Source organism: Vigna unguiculata, chromosome 4 (assembly GCF_037176805.1).
Source record: "Vigna unguiculata cultivar grain cowpea cultivar isolate G323 ecotype 2 chromosome 4, ASM3717680v1, whole genome shotgun sequence".
Lineage (NCBI taxonomy): Eukaryota > Viridiplantae > Streptophyta > Magnoliopsida > Fabales > Fabaceae > Vigna > Vigna unguiculata.
Genome location: NC_140795.1, coordinates 4,683,221 through 4,699,286, shown reverse-complemented (window position 1 = coordinate 4,699,286; position 16,066 = coordinate 4,683,221). Strand labels below are relative to the sequence as shown.

Below are 16,066 nucleotides of genomic sequence, written 5' to 3'. Positions count from 1 at the left end.
AATGAGAGTGAGGAGAATAAATTTGTGTATAACTTTCTATTTCTTTTTCAAAACAAAAAACAAAATAAAATATCCAAGAGTAGTAATGAATATAATATGTGAGAAACTTAAAATGAAAGAGAATAAGAAAAATATCTCAATAAATTTTATTATTATTTATCATATTTAATTTTATATTTTATTATTTATTAACATTACATATTATATTTTATGATAAAATAAAAATCAATTTAAAATTATTTTTAAAAAATTAAAAAAAAGTTGGTGGGGCCATAGCCTCCCTAAATGCCTTCTAAGATCCACCGTTGTGGGTGGGCTAACCCGCTGAACACGAGTTGCAATCACGAGAGTTGCGAATCTTAGAGTACAAACATGAAATCCTTTGGTTGTAATTTGGGAATTAAGGTTAAAAATAAAAGAATTTGTCAATATGTCTTGATTCTGTAATAGAACATGTTGATAATTTCTTTTAGAATGAACTCAGCGCGAGAAAAAACATTTAGGTTTATTTATAAAAAAATTATTTAAAAAAATATAAAAATTTAAATTTAAATATATATAGAAAAAAAATTAAAGAAATATTTTTTGGAGCAATTAGGTTGTCCCCTTAAATCCATCCTTAAATGTTTTACAAATTCATATTCTTAATTTTGACTTTACATTAAAATCCTTTACAAATAATTTCACTCATAATCATTATTTTATTTTATTTTTCTAATTCATTACACCAAAATTTACAACATAAATTATTTTAATCAAATAAATATTGTGACATCCCATTTAATATAGAATAAATATATTAAATGAAAGTCGCATAATTATAGTAAAAGTAGAGCACAAGCCATATAGTATAAAGGATTTTACAATCATCCAAGTATACCGAAAAGAAAAGCAAAGGCACTACACAATGCCATGAACAAGAACACTAAGTGCAATAGTTTTGCAAAAGACTGCTCTTAGAGCAATGAAATTACAAAGGCATTGGTGCCTTAAGGCTGCTCATAAGAGCCATAGCTAACATTTCCAAACTACACAGCAGCGTCACCACCTACCGATCTATCTTTAGGTATTCCCCCATCTGATCACCTTATTGCAAAAGAGAAAACAAAGCAAAGAACAGACACAACGAAAAAGGTAAGCTAGTGTAAAAATAATTTCAACATGGCATTTAGCAAGTAATATTAAACAGTTCTCCAAATAGGCAACACAATAGGCATTCAACATGTGATAGCAAACAAATAGGACATTATGACTCAATAATCTGAATACATATAATAAGATCAGATTCATTAGATATTTGCACTTGTGGTGGCCTCTACTGCTCTGCAAAGCCATTGCCATGGGTTTCACCCTATCACACAAGGTTAGCCTTCAAACATCTAAGGTCATTATCCTACCAAAGACTAGGGCCTCCCGCTACTCTCACCACTTGAATCAGTCTGCTCTATGTGAAACTAACTGATTCTTTAGAACTTCGGGATGCAATCTTTACTTGAATCATTATCTAATTATATACACTGGACACCACCATGAGATCTCCACACGTGACTCGTGGAATTACGTTTATCTCACACCAGATTCATGTTCCTCACACCATAACCACAACTTTTATCTCAAGCATTATAATTTCATGTCAATGCTCAACCAACCAACCCATCCATATTTCATTTCATGCCAAACACAACATATAACAACCCCATTTCATCCCATTAAACATATGCAACATCATACTTCAAGCTTTTACAATAAATCCTTCAATCATGCAACCCAAACACTCAAAACACAGAAGAGAATAGCGTTGGAGCACGTCCCTGACCAATCTCACTCAAGCTAGGAGCCCTCGCTCAGGCGAGAGAAGTTTTCTCGCTCAAGCTACAGGCTCTCGCTTAGGCGAGACTACAAATAGATAGCACTGGAAGGCTCTACGAGTTCTCGCTTAGGCAAGATCCCTCGCTTGAGCGATATGATTCTTCGCTCAAAATGTAGACTCTCTGCCTGAACGAGAGCTCGAGCTTGAGCATAAACCAGGGTGAGCTTCTGCTATTCTCACCTAAGCAAAACCATCTCGCTTGGGCGAAAATACCAATTCTCCCCCATTGTTCTACGCATGCAAAACCAGAAACTCACCCAGAACAACACACAATGTATTTTCATACCATCATAAGCACCACACAATCATCAGAAACACGAAACAGAACTAAAAACAAGCAAAATAAATTAGAAACGTAAAACCCTAGCCTCCCTTACTTGAAAAAAGAGAACTGCATCGCAAAAAAGCTCTAACAAGGCTCACCACAGTACAACAGTAGCTTCAGAAGCTGAAAATAAACGATGGAGTACGAAAATGAGACCTTGACAATGACTATGTGAGACCAAAGCTTAGGAATAGAAACAAGCGAAAAGAAAACAAGGTTTTAATGCATACATGGAGGAATGACATTATGCTAACTCCGAGAAGAATCTGGATCAAACCCTAACAGAACTCTCTGATAGAGAAAAGAGAGGGAGTAAGAGAGGGGACTATCTTGCGAAAATAAACAGAATGAAAGAGGTAAGTGGCTGAGAGGGGATCATAGGACCTCAAGTGGACTGATCTTAGGCCTCTAACCAAGCCAGGCCCAAACCTTATTAGAGCAGAAATAAAAAGAAAAGGGGTCTTACAAATATACATCTCTCAAATATAATTTTACAAAAAAAAAAAAGAGAACTATAATCTCAATATATTATAATCATAATTTTCCTATTATTATATTTACTCCTAACTTATTTATAAATATTAAATTAAATATACTTTTTGATTTCAAATTTTAATCAAACTATCAATTTTAAATTATAATAAATTATTTATAATAAATTAATATATATTACAAAATAAATTTTGGAGACTCCAAAGTTGAATTTCATAATCCTGGAAAATTCTTAACTGAATTTCTGAAACCAACTTTTATAAATCTAAAACCAAATTTCTAAATGAGGAAAAGTCCTGAATCAGATAATCTGAAAAAAATCCAAAAAGGAATTTCGAAATAACTATGGAGTGCTAAGTAAAAATAACGGGAAATAAATACAGGTGAATAAGTAGTAATTATTGCTTATCCATTTAATTTAATAATATATATATATATATATATATATATATATATAATTTGTTGGATTATAATGACTACATTGAAACGTGGGGTGTAGGAAGAAAAACGTGAGGTGCAAGAAGAAAGCCCCAAAAACTACAACAACAATGCTCTCCACTATTCTTTTCTTTTACCTTTTACTTATTTTTCTCATATTACATACCACTATCATAAGAAAAAAAAAATTGTACATAATCTACTTCAAAAAACTGAAAAAAAAAAAAGTAAACCAAAACAAGCATCATAAATAGAAAAACACTCACATTACTTTGTGTATTTTATAAATTTTTCCCAGTTTTACAATCTCTTTTAACTTTTATAAACACACATTTATATTATAATAAAGAGTGGAAAGAATACACTCGTGCCTACACACTTTTAATTTGTAATGATTATATAAAGTAATAGATGATTCGGAATATATCTGCAATGTGTTTCGTTGTTATGTTTGTAATTATTTTTAAAATTTGTATAATTTATTTTAAAATATTTGTTTAACTTGACTTGACTTAAACCTCCAACAAGTCATTAATTTTGAATCACCTCCCATTCACTCAAGATTTGTATTTATGGCTCAAATCCTTTGATCGTAGTTTTCTAACATATTAATATTTGTATCGAAAAACTTGCAGACATTTACAAGTTGAATGGATACCAGTAAAATGAAAATAATCCTATTAAATGACCTCCAATATGTAAGCATTTTCAAAGTTAAACTATCTTCTTTATTCTTGATTTACTTTCTCTTAACTAAGTAATTATTGTCCAAAATATAATAGTATAAAAAATAAAAGAGAAAAGGCCTTCTAGTAATTAATAACCTTGGTTATACACAAAATAGAAGAGAAAACGACTTTCAGAGTACCAATATGCAATGAATAAAGTAAGCTAAATATGACATTTTAAATCCTATTCATGCAAAAGTCGAAGGTATAAATATGTTACAAGTCCTACATCGGTGGGTCAAAAACCCAAGGGACTGTCATTTTATAGGCAATATATTAGGAAATTGGGTCTCAAACACAGACCACTGATTTAACTGATCAACGCACAAAGCTCGTCCTTCCTCTGTCTCATACACAAGTTATCAAGCCATTTCAAAGAGGAAAAACTTGTCAATTTACGGAGCATGTGCGTAGATGGCATCACCGGTAAGAAATATGAGGACTTACATTAGCTTGCATGCCATGAATACACGTAACTATGGAAGTGCATTAACTGACAGGATTTTTCAGTGTTGAGAAACAGCCTTAGGAACTGTCAGAGTCATTTCCAGAATCAATATTCATGGGTTGGGGATTCTTGTAACCACTGATCTCATCCTTGTAACGTTTTTTATCTTCGCGTGCTTTTGCCTCGTATGGTTCCTTCTCGTCCGCTGTTGCATTCAATAGGTAAACAAATTATACAGTTTAGTGGATTTAGTCACTATATACGTAATAAGCTCAGATCAGGAATGACACAGCAGCCATACCTGACATCTTTTTCCATTTCTCTCCAAGTACTCTTCCCACATCCGTAAATGAAATTCCAGGATTAGTTTTCTTTAGATTCTGCAAAATATAAATACTTTTAGAAAATATTACATAAAGAACTAAACTTGTATAAACCACCCTCCTTACAAGCACCGTTTCTGGTAAATTTTGTAATTTCTATCAATCAAAATAGCAATTAACAATTTTCCTAAAGGTCATTTTTGGCTACACCGAGTTCGCTGCATGAGTTCAGCGTTCAGACAAATTGGAACAATGCCTATTAAGGCTCAATTGCATTCATTGCAGGTTTTGCTGGATGATCTCAACGTTACAGATTACTAAGGCATGGTGAAGATTATTTTTCTCTACCCAACCAAAGAAACTTCGATACTCTCCCCAAAATTTCAAGTACATCAAAATTAAGTACACAGCCCTACTCCAATTTCCATTGTAAACCCCAAACTGAGGCTAGGCAGATCAACAGTGAGGTGACATACCCCCAACGACAACTTAAACCCAAAACTATATGACAGAATAGAACACACACCTCTCTTTCCAATTTAGAAAAGAACATGAAACCGGACATTGCCCTCTTGGGTGCATTCGGGTCCTTTTTCTTCTTTTGTTTTTTCTTCTTTCCATCCTCATCATCTTTAGATTTCTTTTTTGAAGTAGTCGCCTTAGAAGGCAGGTCCTTCTTTGATTCCTTTTTCACAGGCTTCTGAAAATTGGTCACTATTAAGGTGTCAGCAGAGCCATAGACTTAAGAGTAGAGAATTATCACAGATAACAAAGACAAAAAAAAAAATAATAACACTTGCCTCTTTCTCATCACCACTATCACTACCATCAGAATCATCTGCCCCAGAATCATCAGTAGGAGAACCTTCATCATCCTTGTCAGCAACAAAATCGGAATCCTGTAGACATTTACCACCATTTAATGTATATATAGAAACAAGCGCGGGAAAATACTGCCAAGCTAAGCCCCCAAAGACAAAGTGGACCAGTTTAAATAGAGTCAAGTTATGTGTGTGTGTGTGTGCATGTGCAAAAGCAGAAGCACAGAAGAAAGGCACATAAACGCTATAAAAGCAAAATAGAAAACACAAAAATGGATAGACACTTAAAAAATAGGAGAAAGAACAATTGCATGCTTAGTGATGAAAATTCAATAATGAAAAAAACCGAAACATATGCTTGAAGCGTGCTTAAGTTTTCATGCCCAACCATTTTCAGTCGTTAGTCAATATAATTAATGTTGTCGCCTTGTTTATAAAACTAGAACACAAAATTTACTAAATGCTAGTCATTGACCAAAAAAAAGATGAAAATTATATAAAAGATCTGTTTGATCACCTCCTCGTCACTTTCATCTCCACCAGCTTCATTTTTAATACGCTCAAGATGTGGATCAACAGCATCATCATCGTCATTCTCAAGAACCTTCTTAATACCAACAGTGGGTTGGGCATCTCCCAAATTCATAATTTTCAAGCCCTTTGAACTGCATGTGCAAGCCAAAACAAATTGTTTATATGACAATCAGTTGTATGTAAAATTATGCAATGGGAATGGGATAACATTTACCTGATAAATTCGTACAGATTGTGGTACTCATTTCTCTGAATATTACGGAATAGATGCTCTTGTTCAGATTTCAGTCTAATAAGAAGGTCAAAATAATGCATATTGGAGCCACCAGCAGCATGCCTTTCAAACTCCACATAGTCAATCTAATAGGAAAGATCAACAATTAAAACCTCCATTTTGCACAATATCATATCCAATATGAACCAGTAATTGACATTTGATCATGTCAGCACAGTCAGACTTTACCTCTTCATGAAGAATAAGAGTGGGAGGTTTAGGTAGAAAGAAGAAGCTCTTCTCAAGGGGATAGAGAATTCCATCTTCCGCTTTCAAAGATGATTTCACTGCATAACCATCTTGACAACTCCTAAATTTTCCAGGCTTAGTCACTTTAGCACCTGACAAACCACGTAATATTGTGGTGAACACTTCATGAATAAGTCCCTGATTGTTCAATTGAAAAGGAAATACGTCAGCTACCACACAATATGCATGACAGAAAGTTACAAAAGGGCATGCATCACTCAATCATCTAAAATATGCAAGATACCCTTTTTCCATTTTCCAAAAAAATTCTTGAAGAGCGGCATCTCAGGGGTTGTACAGATGTATGAATCAATTATTAACAGTTGAAGCAAAATACCTTGTAAGACAGCTCCAATTTATCCTTATACTTTGAGTTATAAAGATCTTCAGTTATTGCCAATTCACTTTGAACAACATAGTCAGTTTCAAACTACACAGAAATTAGCAAAACAATGTTAGAAGCATGTAAAATACAAATCTCACAACTTGGAAAACCAAAAACCATTGAGCAATTACCTGCATCACAATATGAGGGTACAAAGTTTGTCCCTTCCGTATAGGGGGGTCAAGGCTAATGATGACGAAGGTATGTGGTTGATTAGACTACAGATACATGAGAAATTGTCAGCAAATCTAAAAAGGTCCAAAGAAAAACACTGATCTAAAGACATGGCTGGATAATGGCATTATTCATCCTTAATCACTTAATATGAAAACAAATATCACAGGACCAGGGAATGAACCTTAGGAAGCAAAAATAGGCGAACCACACTGCTATACTGAATTTTGAAATCATTAGCTTGTCCTTGAAGCCGCAAGAATGACATGTGTAACTCAACACTGTATCGTCCCCTGCATAAAAGTACAAATTTATATTAATGGACATTAATGTGTATATATTTATGGAAAGTACACAAATATTAGATGCAAAAAGACAACCGTGCCAAAAAAATGCTTGCATAATATTTTTATGTGCATTTTAATACATTACCTTGGTGTAAGGATTGCAATACCCTCAAATGTAACAACAGCATCTTCACCTCCAGCACCAACATCAGCCATAGACATTATTTTGTCACGGAAAACCTGATATTAAATGTCAGTTAACCTAGAAGTTATTATAACATGGAATCTTTTACATCTATGAACAAACTCACCTGAGCAGGAGGACGATTTTCGTCACCAACAAACTGGGTGTTCGAATTTGGTATATGGAAACTTATCTCCATCAATGAATCTTTCTGAGATCACAACATAAACTATATTAGACCACAGAAATTTCACAATCAAATTGAACCTAATAACTAGAGTCTTCAATACTGTAAAAGCTAAAACAGGAATGAAAACAATTTTCTTACAAAAAAGCTGCCAGTTTGACAAAACTCTACGAAATTGCTTAAGCATACAAAACTAGATAATGAAAGTATAAATATACCTCGTTAGCTCCAGTTGTGTCATCCACGTGAAACTCCAAGATCACATCATTCTTCCCTTGAAGCTGTGTTTGAGAGACGTCTGCTAAAGACACTTCAAAAGCTTGCTTTGAACCAACCATAAAAGCCAGCATATTTCCTGAAATGCAAATAGAAACATAAGAACATCCACTACTCTACTAGTAGCATAATTACAAAAGAAGTCAAGTCAAGTTATTCAAACAAGATTTTATTACAAAAGAAGAAAACAAGAATGAGATAAAGTTTCTCCTTGAGAAGTAAACCACCACCCTCACCTTCCAATCACATACAGTCATACACATACAAATAAAACCACTTCCTTCTCTTAACAACTGTTTTTCACTTAAAAAATTGCACTTAATGTGATTACCAAGTAGAAGTAGGGGTGCATAAATGCATTTGACATTAAGTACACTAAAATGAAACGAAGCAACTGCAAATTAGGGAGGGAAAAAAGCAGCAGCACATAATAAGCTTACAGCCTTCCTTGATTTTGGAAATCATTATGCACTATACAAGAAAAACAAATGCTCCCCAAGAACAAACTGGATGATATCAACCAAATTTCTTTCGAGTTAAGAGAGCTCAACCCTGTGCTAGGGATATTACATACCATTTCCTCGTGTGCTATCAAACAGAACAGTAATGTCAAATTAAATTCTTTCCCCAAACACTAAAATTATAGTAACTAAGGATGACAAGAAATGATGTTTGAGTTATAAGTGACACATCATTCGCAGAAGGTCAGTTACAAGATACAACACATAAGCCAGTTCTTGTAATATTACCACTAAGACACTAACCATTTAGATCAACTTCTCCCCAATTACGTCCGCTAACAGAAAGCTGTTTCTCCTCTACTGATATTCCACAGGTGTTTTGAAAAAAATTGGTCAAACTTACAACATCCTGCAAAATATTATAAAGTAATAACATAAAAAATTCAGATCAAACATTTGATAGAAATTCAAGTCCAAATTCTCAATATTTAGATCTTCAAAAGTGTTAATAAAGATCAAAATACAAGAAAACCAAACCAGAAGTTTGAATTCTTTTTTCGATCACTACTGTATGAAAATGCACATTTGAAGAGGCAGAGAGAGTAACCTGGTCACGAAATCCTGTGAACTTGTAGTACAACCCATCTTTGATTTGAACCCCAAGTTGGTTAGTCCTTGGAACCTTCATCCATGTCACCCCCATTATGTCAGATTTATCAACTTCAATTAATTTACCACCACCCTGTCTCTTCCATATAATTCCTCCAGCATATATCCTTATCTGCCCTGGATTCTGCAACCCAATTACACAAAAAGAAGTGTTATACATATCCATTGTTAATTTCAGTCTCATTCACTGAAAAAGTTTAGTTCTTGAACTACAACTATTATTAATTCACAGAAAAAGTTTAGTTCTTCAACTACAACTGTTATTAATTTTTCATTGAAATAACAACCAAACAGACAAAAATTAGGCATGGGACAGGCAGCGCAACTCTGAGTAGGGTATATGCCCAGCATATTCAGTTCATTCCTAAAGATGTTAGATAAACAGCACATAAGACCACCACCCAATATGCCCACTTACTGGTACAAAAGTATAAAATTTGTAACGAAAACAACTTTTCACTTGCTTCGAACAACTAGACACATGACCCACAAGAAAACCTTTTTTTTTGGATTTCCTATTTTCTACCAAGGTTTTTGAAAAAAATGTGCATAACAGATATTTTGGGCGTCAAGGTTTTGGGGTCTCCACAACTGCAATTGTCGCTGATTGGGATTTCCACGACCGCCATTGCCACTAAATAAACCATGGTTGTCAGTAATTTCCCACAATACCAAGAACCGCAATAAGCATATTTTTCCGTAACTCCCGCGATATCAAGAACTACAACAAGCATGTTTGCCCTAAATTTCTCACAATATAATAACCGCGGTAACACAGCAACCACAACTGCAAATTAAAACCTTGTTTTCTACTGTCCCAGTTTTCATCTACTCAGCAAAAGCAACACTTCCTTGGGGTTTTAACAGCAAAACAAAAACCACTAATGCACAAACATCCCACTCTGGTCAGTACTAAAGCAACAAGTAAAACTTCAACACATTTCTATAACCAAAAAATAATAATAATCTCCTACAACAAGACTGCAGCAACAGTAATAACAATAATTAGGGTTTAAAACAGAAGAAAAGAAAATGCAGAGCAAAACTCTAATATAAGCTATCTAACCACTTGACAGCACCACAAATCTCACTTAAACGCTAAGTGAAATCAAGAGACAGAAAGCAAAAGCACAATTGAACGAAGCAAAACTAAAACCCTAGGGTTTCGGAAAGAGCAAAAAAACGAAGGTTAGAGAGAAGAAGAAAAATTGTGTGAGAGATATTACGGTGCCTCCGCGGCCTCCGAGGGTGATGTTGTTGAAGAGATGGCCGTCGGACATGGCTGACGCGAACGGCGAAGAGCGACAGTGCAGAACAGAACGAACAAGGGTGTGTTTGATGTTGCATACACAAAACGCGGTTTTCGGTATTCAAATATGTCCGGAACCAAACGCTGTTATAAAAAGGAACGCAGATAAATTTTCTGAGCAAAAGAAAGAAAGAAGGAATAAATTGGGCCAAACAAATAAAGCTGTGGCAGACCAAAAAAAAAATAAGGATTTTTCTTGGTAATTGCTAGTTACACTCCCAACATTTATTTCTGCTCCAAAATATTATTTTTACAACTTAAAATTCTATAGTTGCTAATTTTTTTTCTTCCATTTCTTCATCATTTTTTTTAATTTTGTTCTTACTATTAACTGATATCCATTAAATAAAGAGCTTTTTTTATGAAGTGAAGCATTAAAGATTGAATATAACTTTTTGTTTCTTTTAGTCCCAATAAATTTATAAATTATGCCTTTTTTTCTCAAAAAACATCTGAATTTAGTATTTCATTTAATATATCTTTTCAAGGTGTTATAGTTTATTGATATTTTTGTCATTAAATCATCGTATTATATTTTTTCTAAAATTATTTTTGTCTAAAAAAATTAATTAATATGAGCTAGGATTTGCACATCTGTTTATTGTGATGTAGGGTATTTGAAGCCCAATAAGATTCAATTAAAACAGATTTGGGTGTTACATCCTGAACCTTATCAATTTTCTTCCTGCACCCGATCAAAGCTTTCAGAAAAGTTTTTCCAAAATCGGAATGAGTGAGTGTTTTTCTGAAAAGTGAGTGATTATCTTCCAAATAAAAATCTTTCGAAATAATTTAATTTGTTCTAAAAATTAAAATTCAAAATGATAAGGTACATGAAGAAATTTGATGGGTGCAGGAAGTAACAGCCTAACAGATTTTTTTTATTGGATTGTAGATTTGACGATTTCACGGTTTTATGGTCTTTTTTATTGCATTGAGCCATTCAAATTCGTATTGATGCTTATTTATATTTAGTGTATAAGTATAGTTGAATTGAGTTCACGTAAATTTATCATCTAATCTACTAGAAAAAATTTAGTTTCTCTTTTCTTTTAGACGTGATTGAACTCAATTATTTTATATTGAGTTAGGATAATCGAGTTTTAAAAATTATTTTATATTGTTTAACTAGTTTTATTTATTTTTTTAAGTTTTTTTTGAAAGACTTTATTTTCTTTTATGGTTAAAAGTCATTTGTCGCTTTCATGATAAGTAATTTAGTTAGCTCATATCGCTTTACATTTTTTAATCATAACCAATGTATGAACGATGAATAATGAAGTTTTGATGTGTTTTTTTTTATCTATTTTTAATTCACCACTTCAATCATCCTTAAATCGTAAAGGATGTAAAAATATAAGAATGACTTAATGTTAAAAGGAATGGAGGGTGAGAAAGATTATGAGTTCAACTCCTCCGTTAACAAATACTAACATTGCTAATAAAAAAATGTTTTTCAATGTTTTTATATTTATAACATTTGTTAAACTCCTTAAAACAACATTCTATAATATTGTAGTCTGACAATGTTTGATCATCATCCTAATTTGGTTAAGCATTAAGAGCGTCCAACAATATACTTAAACTTCTTAAAAGTCTTTGTTTTTTTTCTTCATCGCAAATACCCATGTGAACCTTATGTAATAATCAATGGTTAGATTAAGTATCAAGAACAACCTATTGGAACTTTAGATAATTCCCAATATGGTCGTAGTATAATATTATTGATATTTGCCTAATATATTTATCTTTTGATCCTAAATATTGAAATTTTTAAAGTACTTATCATTCTTTTAAGTTATCTCTTAGTAGCATTTTTATTTAAATTTATAAGGATTCTTTCTATCATAATTTAATTTTTTTCCTTTTAGTTTTTCTTCATAAACAAATTCAAGAAGAAATATCTTTGTTTAAGCAGAAATTGGAGTCATTTAAGCGATTAGTAAGGTAGAAATGTCAAGGATTGTATAAGACACTTGCTAAAGTAATGACTAAGTTCACGTGTTATATAAGCTTGAGCAAATCATAATGAAGGACTTTCTCAAATCATTGAAACAATATATTTTATCATAAAATATTTCAAATTCTTAAAAGAAATCATTTACCCTTTCAAAATTCTTCATATTCTTTACAATAAGCAAAGAGGTGAAAGCATATGCAACAAAAATAGTAAACATAGAGAACCGCATTTTTACACATTCACTTTACAACTTTCAAGATAGAACACATCTTTTGGAACGTAATTCTTAAATAACATATCCTCCAACAATATGATTCACAAACAGCTTGACATCAAAACTATCCTCAACACAAGTATTAAAGAAAACTGCACATCAATACTTAAGATGTATTATGAACACATACAAAATAGAAACACGAAAAGATACAGACATTCTAAGTTCACACAAAAGACACACACACACTATGTTATTTACAACTCCAAGAAAGCTTAATTTGTCTGTGAAGCACTAGCTTGAAGAAGACCATCCCTGATCTGCACGGCAATGTCCTTCACGGCGCCAGGGCCATGCGGTATGAACACCGACGACGACTTTGAAGATGCTCCTATCTCTTTCATGGTGTCAAAGTATTGAGTCACCAGCACCATGTCCATCACATCTTTAGCTGTTGTCCCAGGCACGTTCGAAGAGAAGGCAAGCACGCTGTCCCTCAGGCCATCCACGATGGCCTGACGTTGGCGTGCTATACCGAGTCCTGACAGATACTTGGATTCTGCTTCTCCCTCAGCTTTCTTGATCTGCAGAATTTTTTCTGCTTCAGCCTTCTCATTTGCAGCCAACCTTAATCTAGCAGCTGTAGATAAGACAATGAAAAGGATGAGGATATAATCATGTAAACATGTTGTAAGTAACAGAAGTTTGTAAGAATGCAGTTCTGCAATTTTTAATTCCTAGTACTTTATCATCCTATCAGGGAATCTGTAATTTTTGTGTTCTGGTGGCTGAAAACATAGTTATAGCTACCAAGCAAACCATATTGCAAAAATGCTTATACACAAAGTCAGTTCCATCCAAAACCAACGCAAGAACTCAAACAGTATGTATAATATAACATGTCTACGTACTCTTATGCAAGGTAAGAGCAATTTGGTACAGGAAACTGCAACATAAATATATTCACAAATATATAGAAGTTTTTTTCTTTAGGAACTAGAACATGTTACCTGCATTAATCTCGTTCATTGCTCTCTTGACATTAACATCAGGCTCAATATCAACAATGAGGGTCTGGACTATCTCAAATCCATAAGTTGACATGGCCTATGAACATCAAGGTTGAATAAACTTGTTAATTAGGGTGATTACAAGTTATGACCTTGAATGATATGCAATTGCAGGAAAGAATGTTACCTTCTCAAGCTCCTCCTCCACAGCCTTTGCTATATCATTCTTCTGCTCAAAGACAGAATCCAACTCCAACTTTGGTACACTGGCTCTGATAACTGAAGAAATGGAAAATATTAGCAGTGTTAAAGAAGTTAGCCACAGTTATCAATTCTGCTAATGACACAACACAACACAACACAACACCCAAAAGGGATATTGCTTCACAAACGACAACCACCAATGATCAAAGTTGATTATTAACACCCTTTTGACTGCAATAATTACATATGCATGGAATTTCAAATAGAAAAGTCATCTTTCGTACCATCAAAAACATATGATTGGATCTGCTCCCTTGTGTTGGTAAGCCTATAGAATGCATCAGATGCTTTCTCAGCAACAGCTCGGTATTGCACAGACGCAACCACAGTGACAAAGACGTTATCCTAACAAGTTAATGGAAGTCAAACTCTAATAGCATATCACAGTAAATCACATAGGAAACATCGAAACAATTTTGCAAAATCTTTTCCAAATCTTGGTAAAACAAAATATTGATATTTGATAGCATAAACTGACCAATAAAAACTTATACATTGCATAGATCAATGAAAACCAGTAACAACCCTAGAACTCTGATATGAAGTTATTAGAAATACACAGATAAACTTTGTTGGAAATTGTTATTTATGTCAATCAAGTATAAATTGTCATTGTTATGTACCAAACAATTTCATGATAGTAAACAAAAATAATGAACAGCATCATGAAACAACGTAGGTGAAGGAAAGGAAGCAGCAGATACCTTTGTTTTCGTCTCACATCGAACATCAAGTTGCTGCACACGCAGTGACAAACCACCAGCGATCTGATACCCAAGACACCAAGGCAGACAATGGCATCCAGGTTCTAGAACATCAGAAAATTTTCCAAAATGCTCCTTAATGGCCACATTTGACTGATCAACTTGATAGCAACCGAATGCTTGACCCATTATTCAATTCTGTAATAGAATAATACTACTCAACAAAATAGAACAAATATAGTGAAATTTATCATTTTTGCTTCCACCAATCTGCTTTAATTTTCTGAATTCCCATCACCAGTTTACCAAGAGAGTGATAAAGTAAAATTTGAAAATATGTTTAACCACAGAAAGTATCTATAGTGGATGGAAGAAATTCAAAATTTCAGAAATGTGATTGTAAAGAAACGGTGGGTAAAAAGTCAACAAGACCCAACGACTCTCAGCCAAAAGAAATACTCGAACCAGAGGAGAATAAAGGCAATAAAAGTGAACAATATGTATGTTTTCAAAGAATAACACAATGGATTAAGTAAAAAACTCAGTAAAATATTACGATTTAGTTTATCCAATATACCTGAACTTTGAAGGGGGGACAAAATTAAAAGACAAAAGACAAAGGAAACAAAAGAATAAGATTCAACTGCAAATCCAATAACCAAAACCCATTTTTCAACGTGTAATAAATACTCATTTGGATTGGAACTCCACATTCTCTGTTCTCCTAAGAATCGCGCAGAGGAAACCAACAAAATTCCAGATAAACAAACACAGAACCCTAAAAGTGAGAAACAGTGAGACGAATTGTCAACCAAATATTAGGATCCAAGAAACCTAAAAGTTACCAAACCAAAACTGTAAGGAAAATTCAAACCACCCAACAAAAAAGATGCAACCTTGAGCTGATCCCAGAAAGCAAGCACAAAAATTGAATACAAATCCCTTTGACAAAAAAATTTAAGAGAGAACAATTCAAAATTATAACGCGTGAATCACGAATAAAAAAAATTCAAAGACCAAAAATTGGTTCTTTTGTCAGCATCCAAAAGCAAAGAGAAGAAATTCACCTTTTAAGCTGAGAAACACAGGAATGAACCTTTATAATATGTGCAGTAAGTAAGTGCAAAGTGCAAACCATAGAGCAGAGTATATATATATAAATATATTTGTATAGATATAGATATTATATATATTGTTCGGATTTTTTTTTTTTGTTATTTGAAAAAAGAGAAATATATTATTGATAAAGAGTTGGTAATTTTTTTTATCTTGATAAAAAATAAAATATTAATATTATTCTTTACGAGATGATGTGTGGTTTTCAAGATAATAAATTAGTTGACACCAATAGAGAGAAACTTGCAAAATTCTAAAACACAATTAAGTAAGAGTGCCAGTGCACAATAAAAGTAATAATTAATAAGTTTTATTATAGGCATGGTACATCCTTTCATTTTTATACGTGTTAATTTGCTATTTA

The 16,066-nt window shown here is 33.2% G+C and overlaps 2 protein-coding genes and 1 long non-coding RNA gene across 3 annotated transcripts; all 3 read right to left on the bottom strand.

Annotated features, from left to right (window-relative positions):
* Positions 1–815: 815 nt before the first annotated feature.
* On the bottom strand, positions 816–2,637 carry LOC114180298 (uncharacterized). Its single transcript, XR_003603663.2, has 3 exons — positions 2,426–2,637; positions 2,248–2,318; positions 816–1,086 (listed from the first exon to the last, which is right to left on the bottom strand). It is a non-coding gene; the product is annotated as an uncharacterized LOC114180298 (long non-coding RNA).
* A 1,366-nt stretch (positions 2,638–4,003) lies between these two features.
* Positions 4,004–10,539, bottom strand: HMG (high mobility group). Its single transcript, XM_028069055.2, has 16 exons — positions 10,352–10,539; positions 9,064–9,249; positions 8,760–8,865; positions 7,938–8,074; positions 7,660–7,743; positions 7,494–7,588; positions 7,246–7,354; positions 7,019–7,105; positions 6,840–6,932; positions 6,443–6,640; positions 6,194–6,339; positions 5,963–6,110; positions 5,425–5,523; positions 5,151–5,324; positions 4,603–4,681; positions 4,004–4,506 (listed from the first exon to the last, which is right to left on the bottom strand). The coding sequence occupies exons 1-16, from the start codon at positions 10,403–10,405 to the stop codon at positions 4,379–4,381; spliced, it is 1,923 nt and encodes a 640-aa protein (XP_027924856.1). The 5' UTR covers positions 10,406–10,539; the 3' UTR covers positions 4,004–4,378.
* Positions 10,540–12,601: 2,062 nt separating this feature from the next.
* On the bottom strand, positions 12,602–15,787 carry LOC114181993 (hypersensitive-induced response protein-like protein 2). Its single transcript, XM_028068730.2, has 6 exons — positions 15,654–15,787; positions 14,587–14,784; positions 14,107–14,227; positions 13,806–13,897; positions 13,619–13,715; positions 12,602–13,248 (listed from the first exon to the last, which is right to left on the bottom strand). Exons 2-6 carry the CDS (start codon positions 14,773–14,775, stop codon positions 12,884–12,886), a joined length of 864 nt encoding a protein of 287 aa, XP_027924531.1. The 5' UTR covers positions 14,776–14,784; positions 15,654–15,787; the 3' UTR covers positions 12,602–12,883.
* Positions 15,788–16,066: the final 279 nt, after the last annotated feature.

Coding starts and splice junctions, on each gene's coding strand:
- LOC114181993 (XM_028068730.2), bottom strand. CDS start 14,775: ATGGGTCAAGCATTCGGTTGCTATCAAGTTGATCAGTCAAATGTGGCC. Junction 14,228..14,586: donor GATGTGAGACGAAAACAAAG/GTATCTGCTGCT, acceptor TTAACTTGTTAG/GATAACGTCTTTGTCACTGT. Junction 13,716..13,805: donor TGGAGGAGGAGCTTGAGAAG/GTAACATTCTTT, acceptor TGATGTTCATAG/GCCATGTCAACTTATGGATT.
- HMG (XM_028069055.2), bottom strand. CDS start 10,405: ATGTCCGACGGCCATCTCTTCAACAACATCACCCTCGGAGGCCGCGGA. Junction 7,589..7,659: donor AAAATCGTCCTCCTGCTCAG/GTGAGTTTGTTC, acceptor ATTTAATATCAG/GTTTTCCGTGACAAAATAAT. Junction 5,325..5,424: donor ATAGTGGTGATGAGAAAGAG/GCAAGTGTTATT, acceptor ACCAATTTTCAG/AAGCCTGTGAAAAAGGAATC.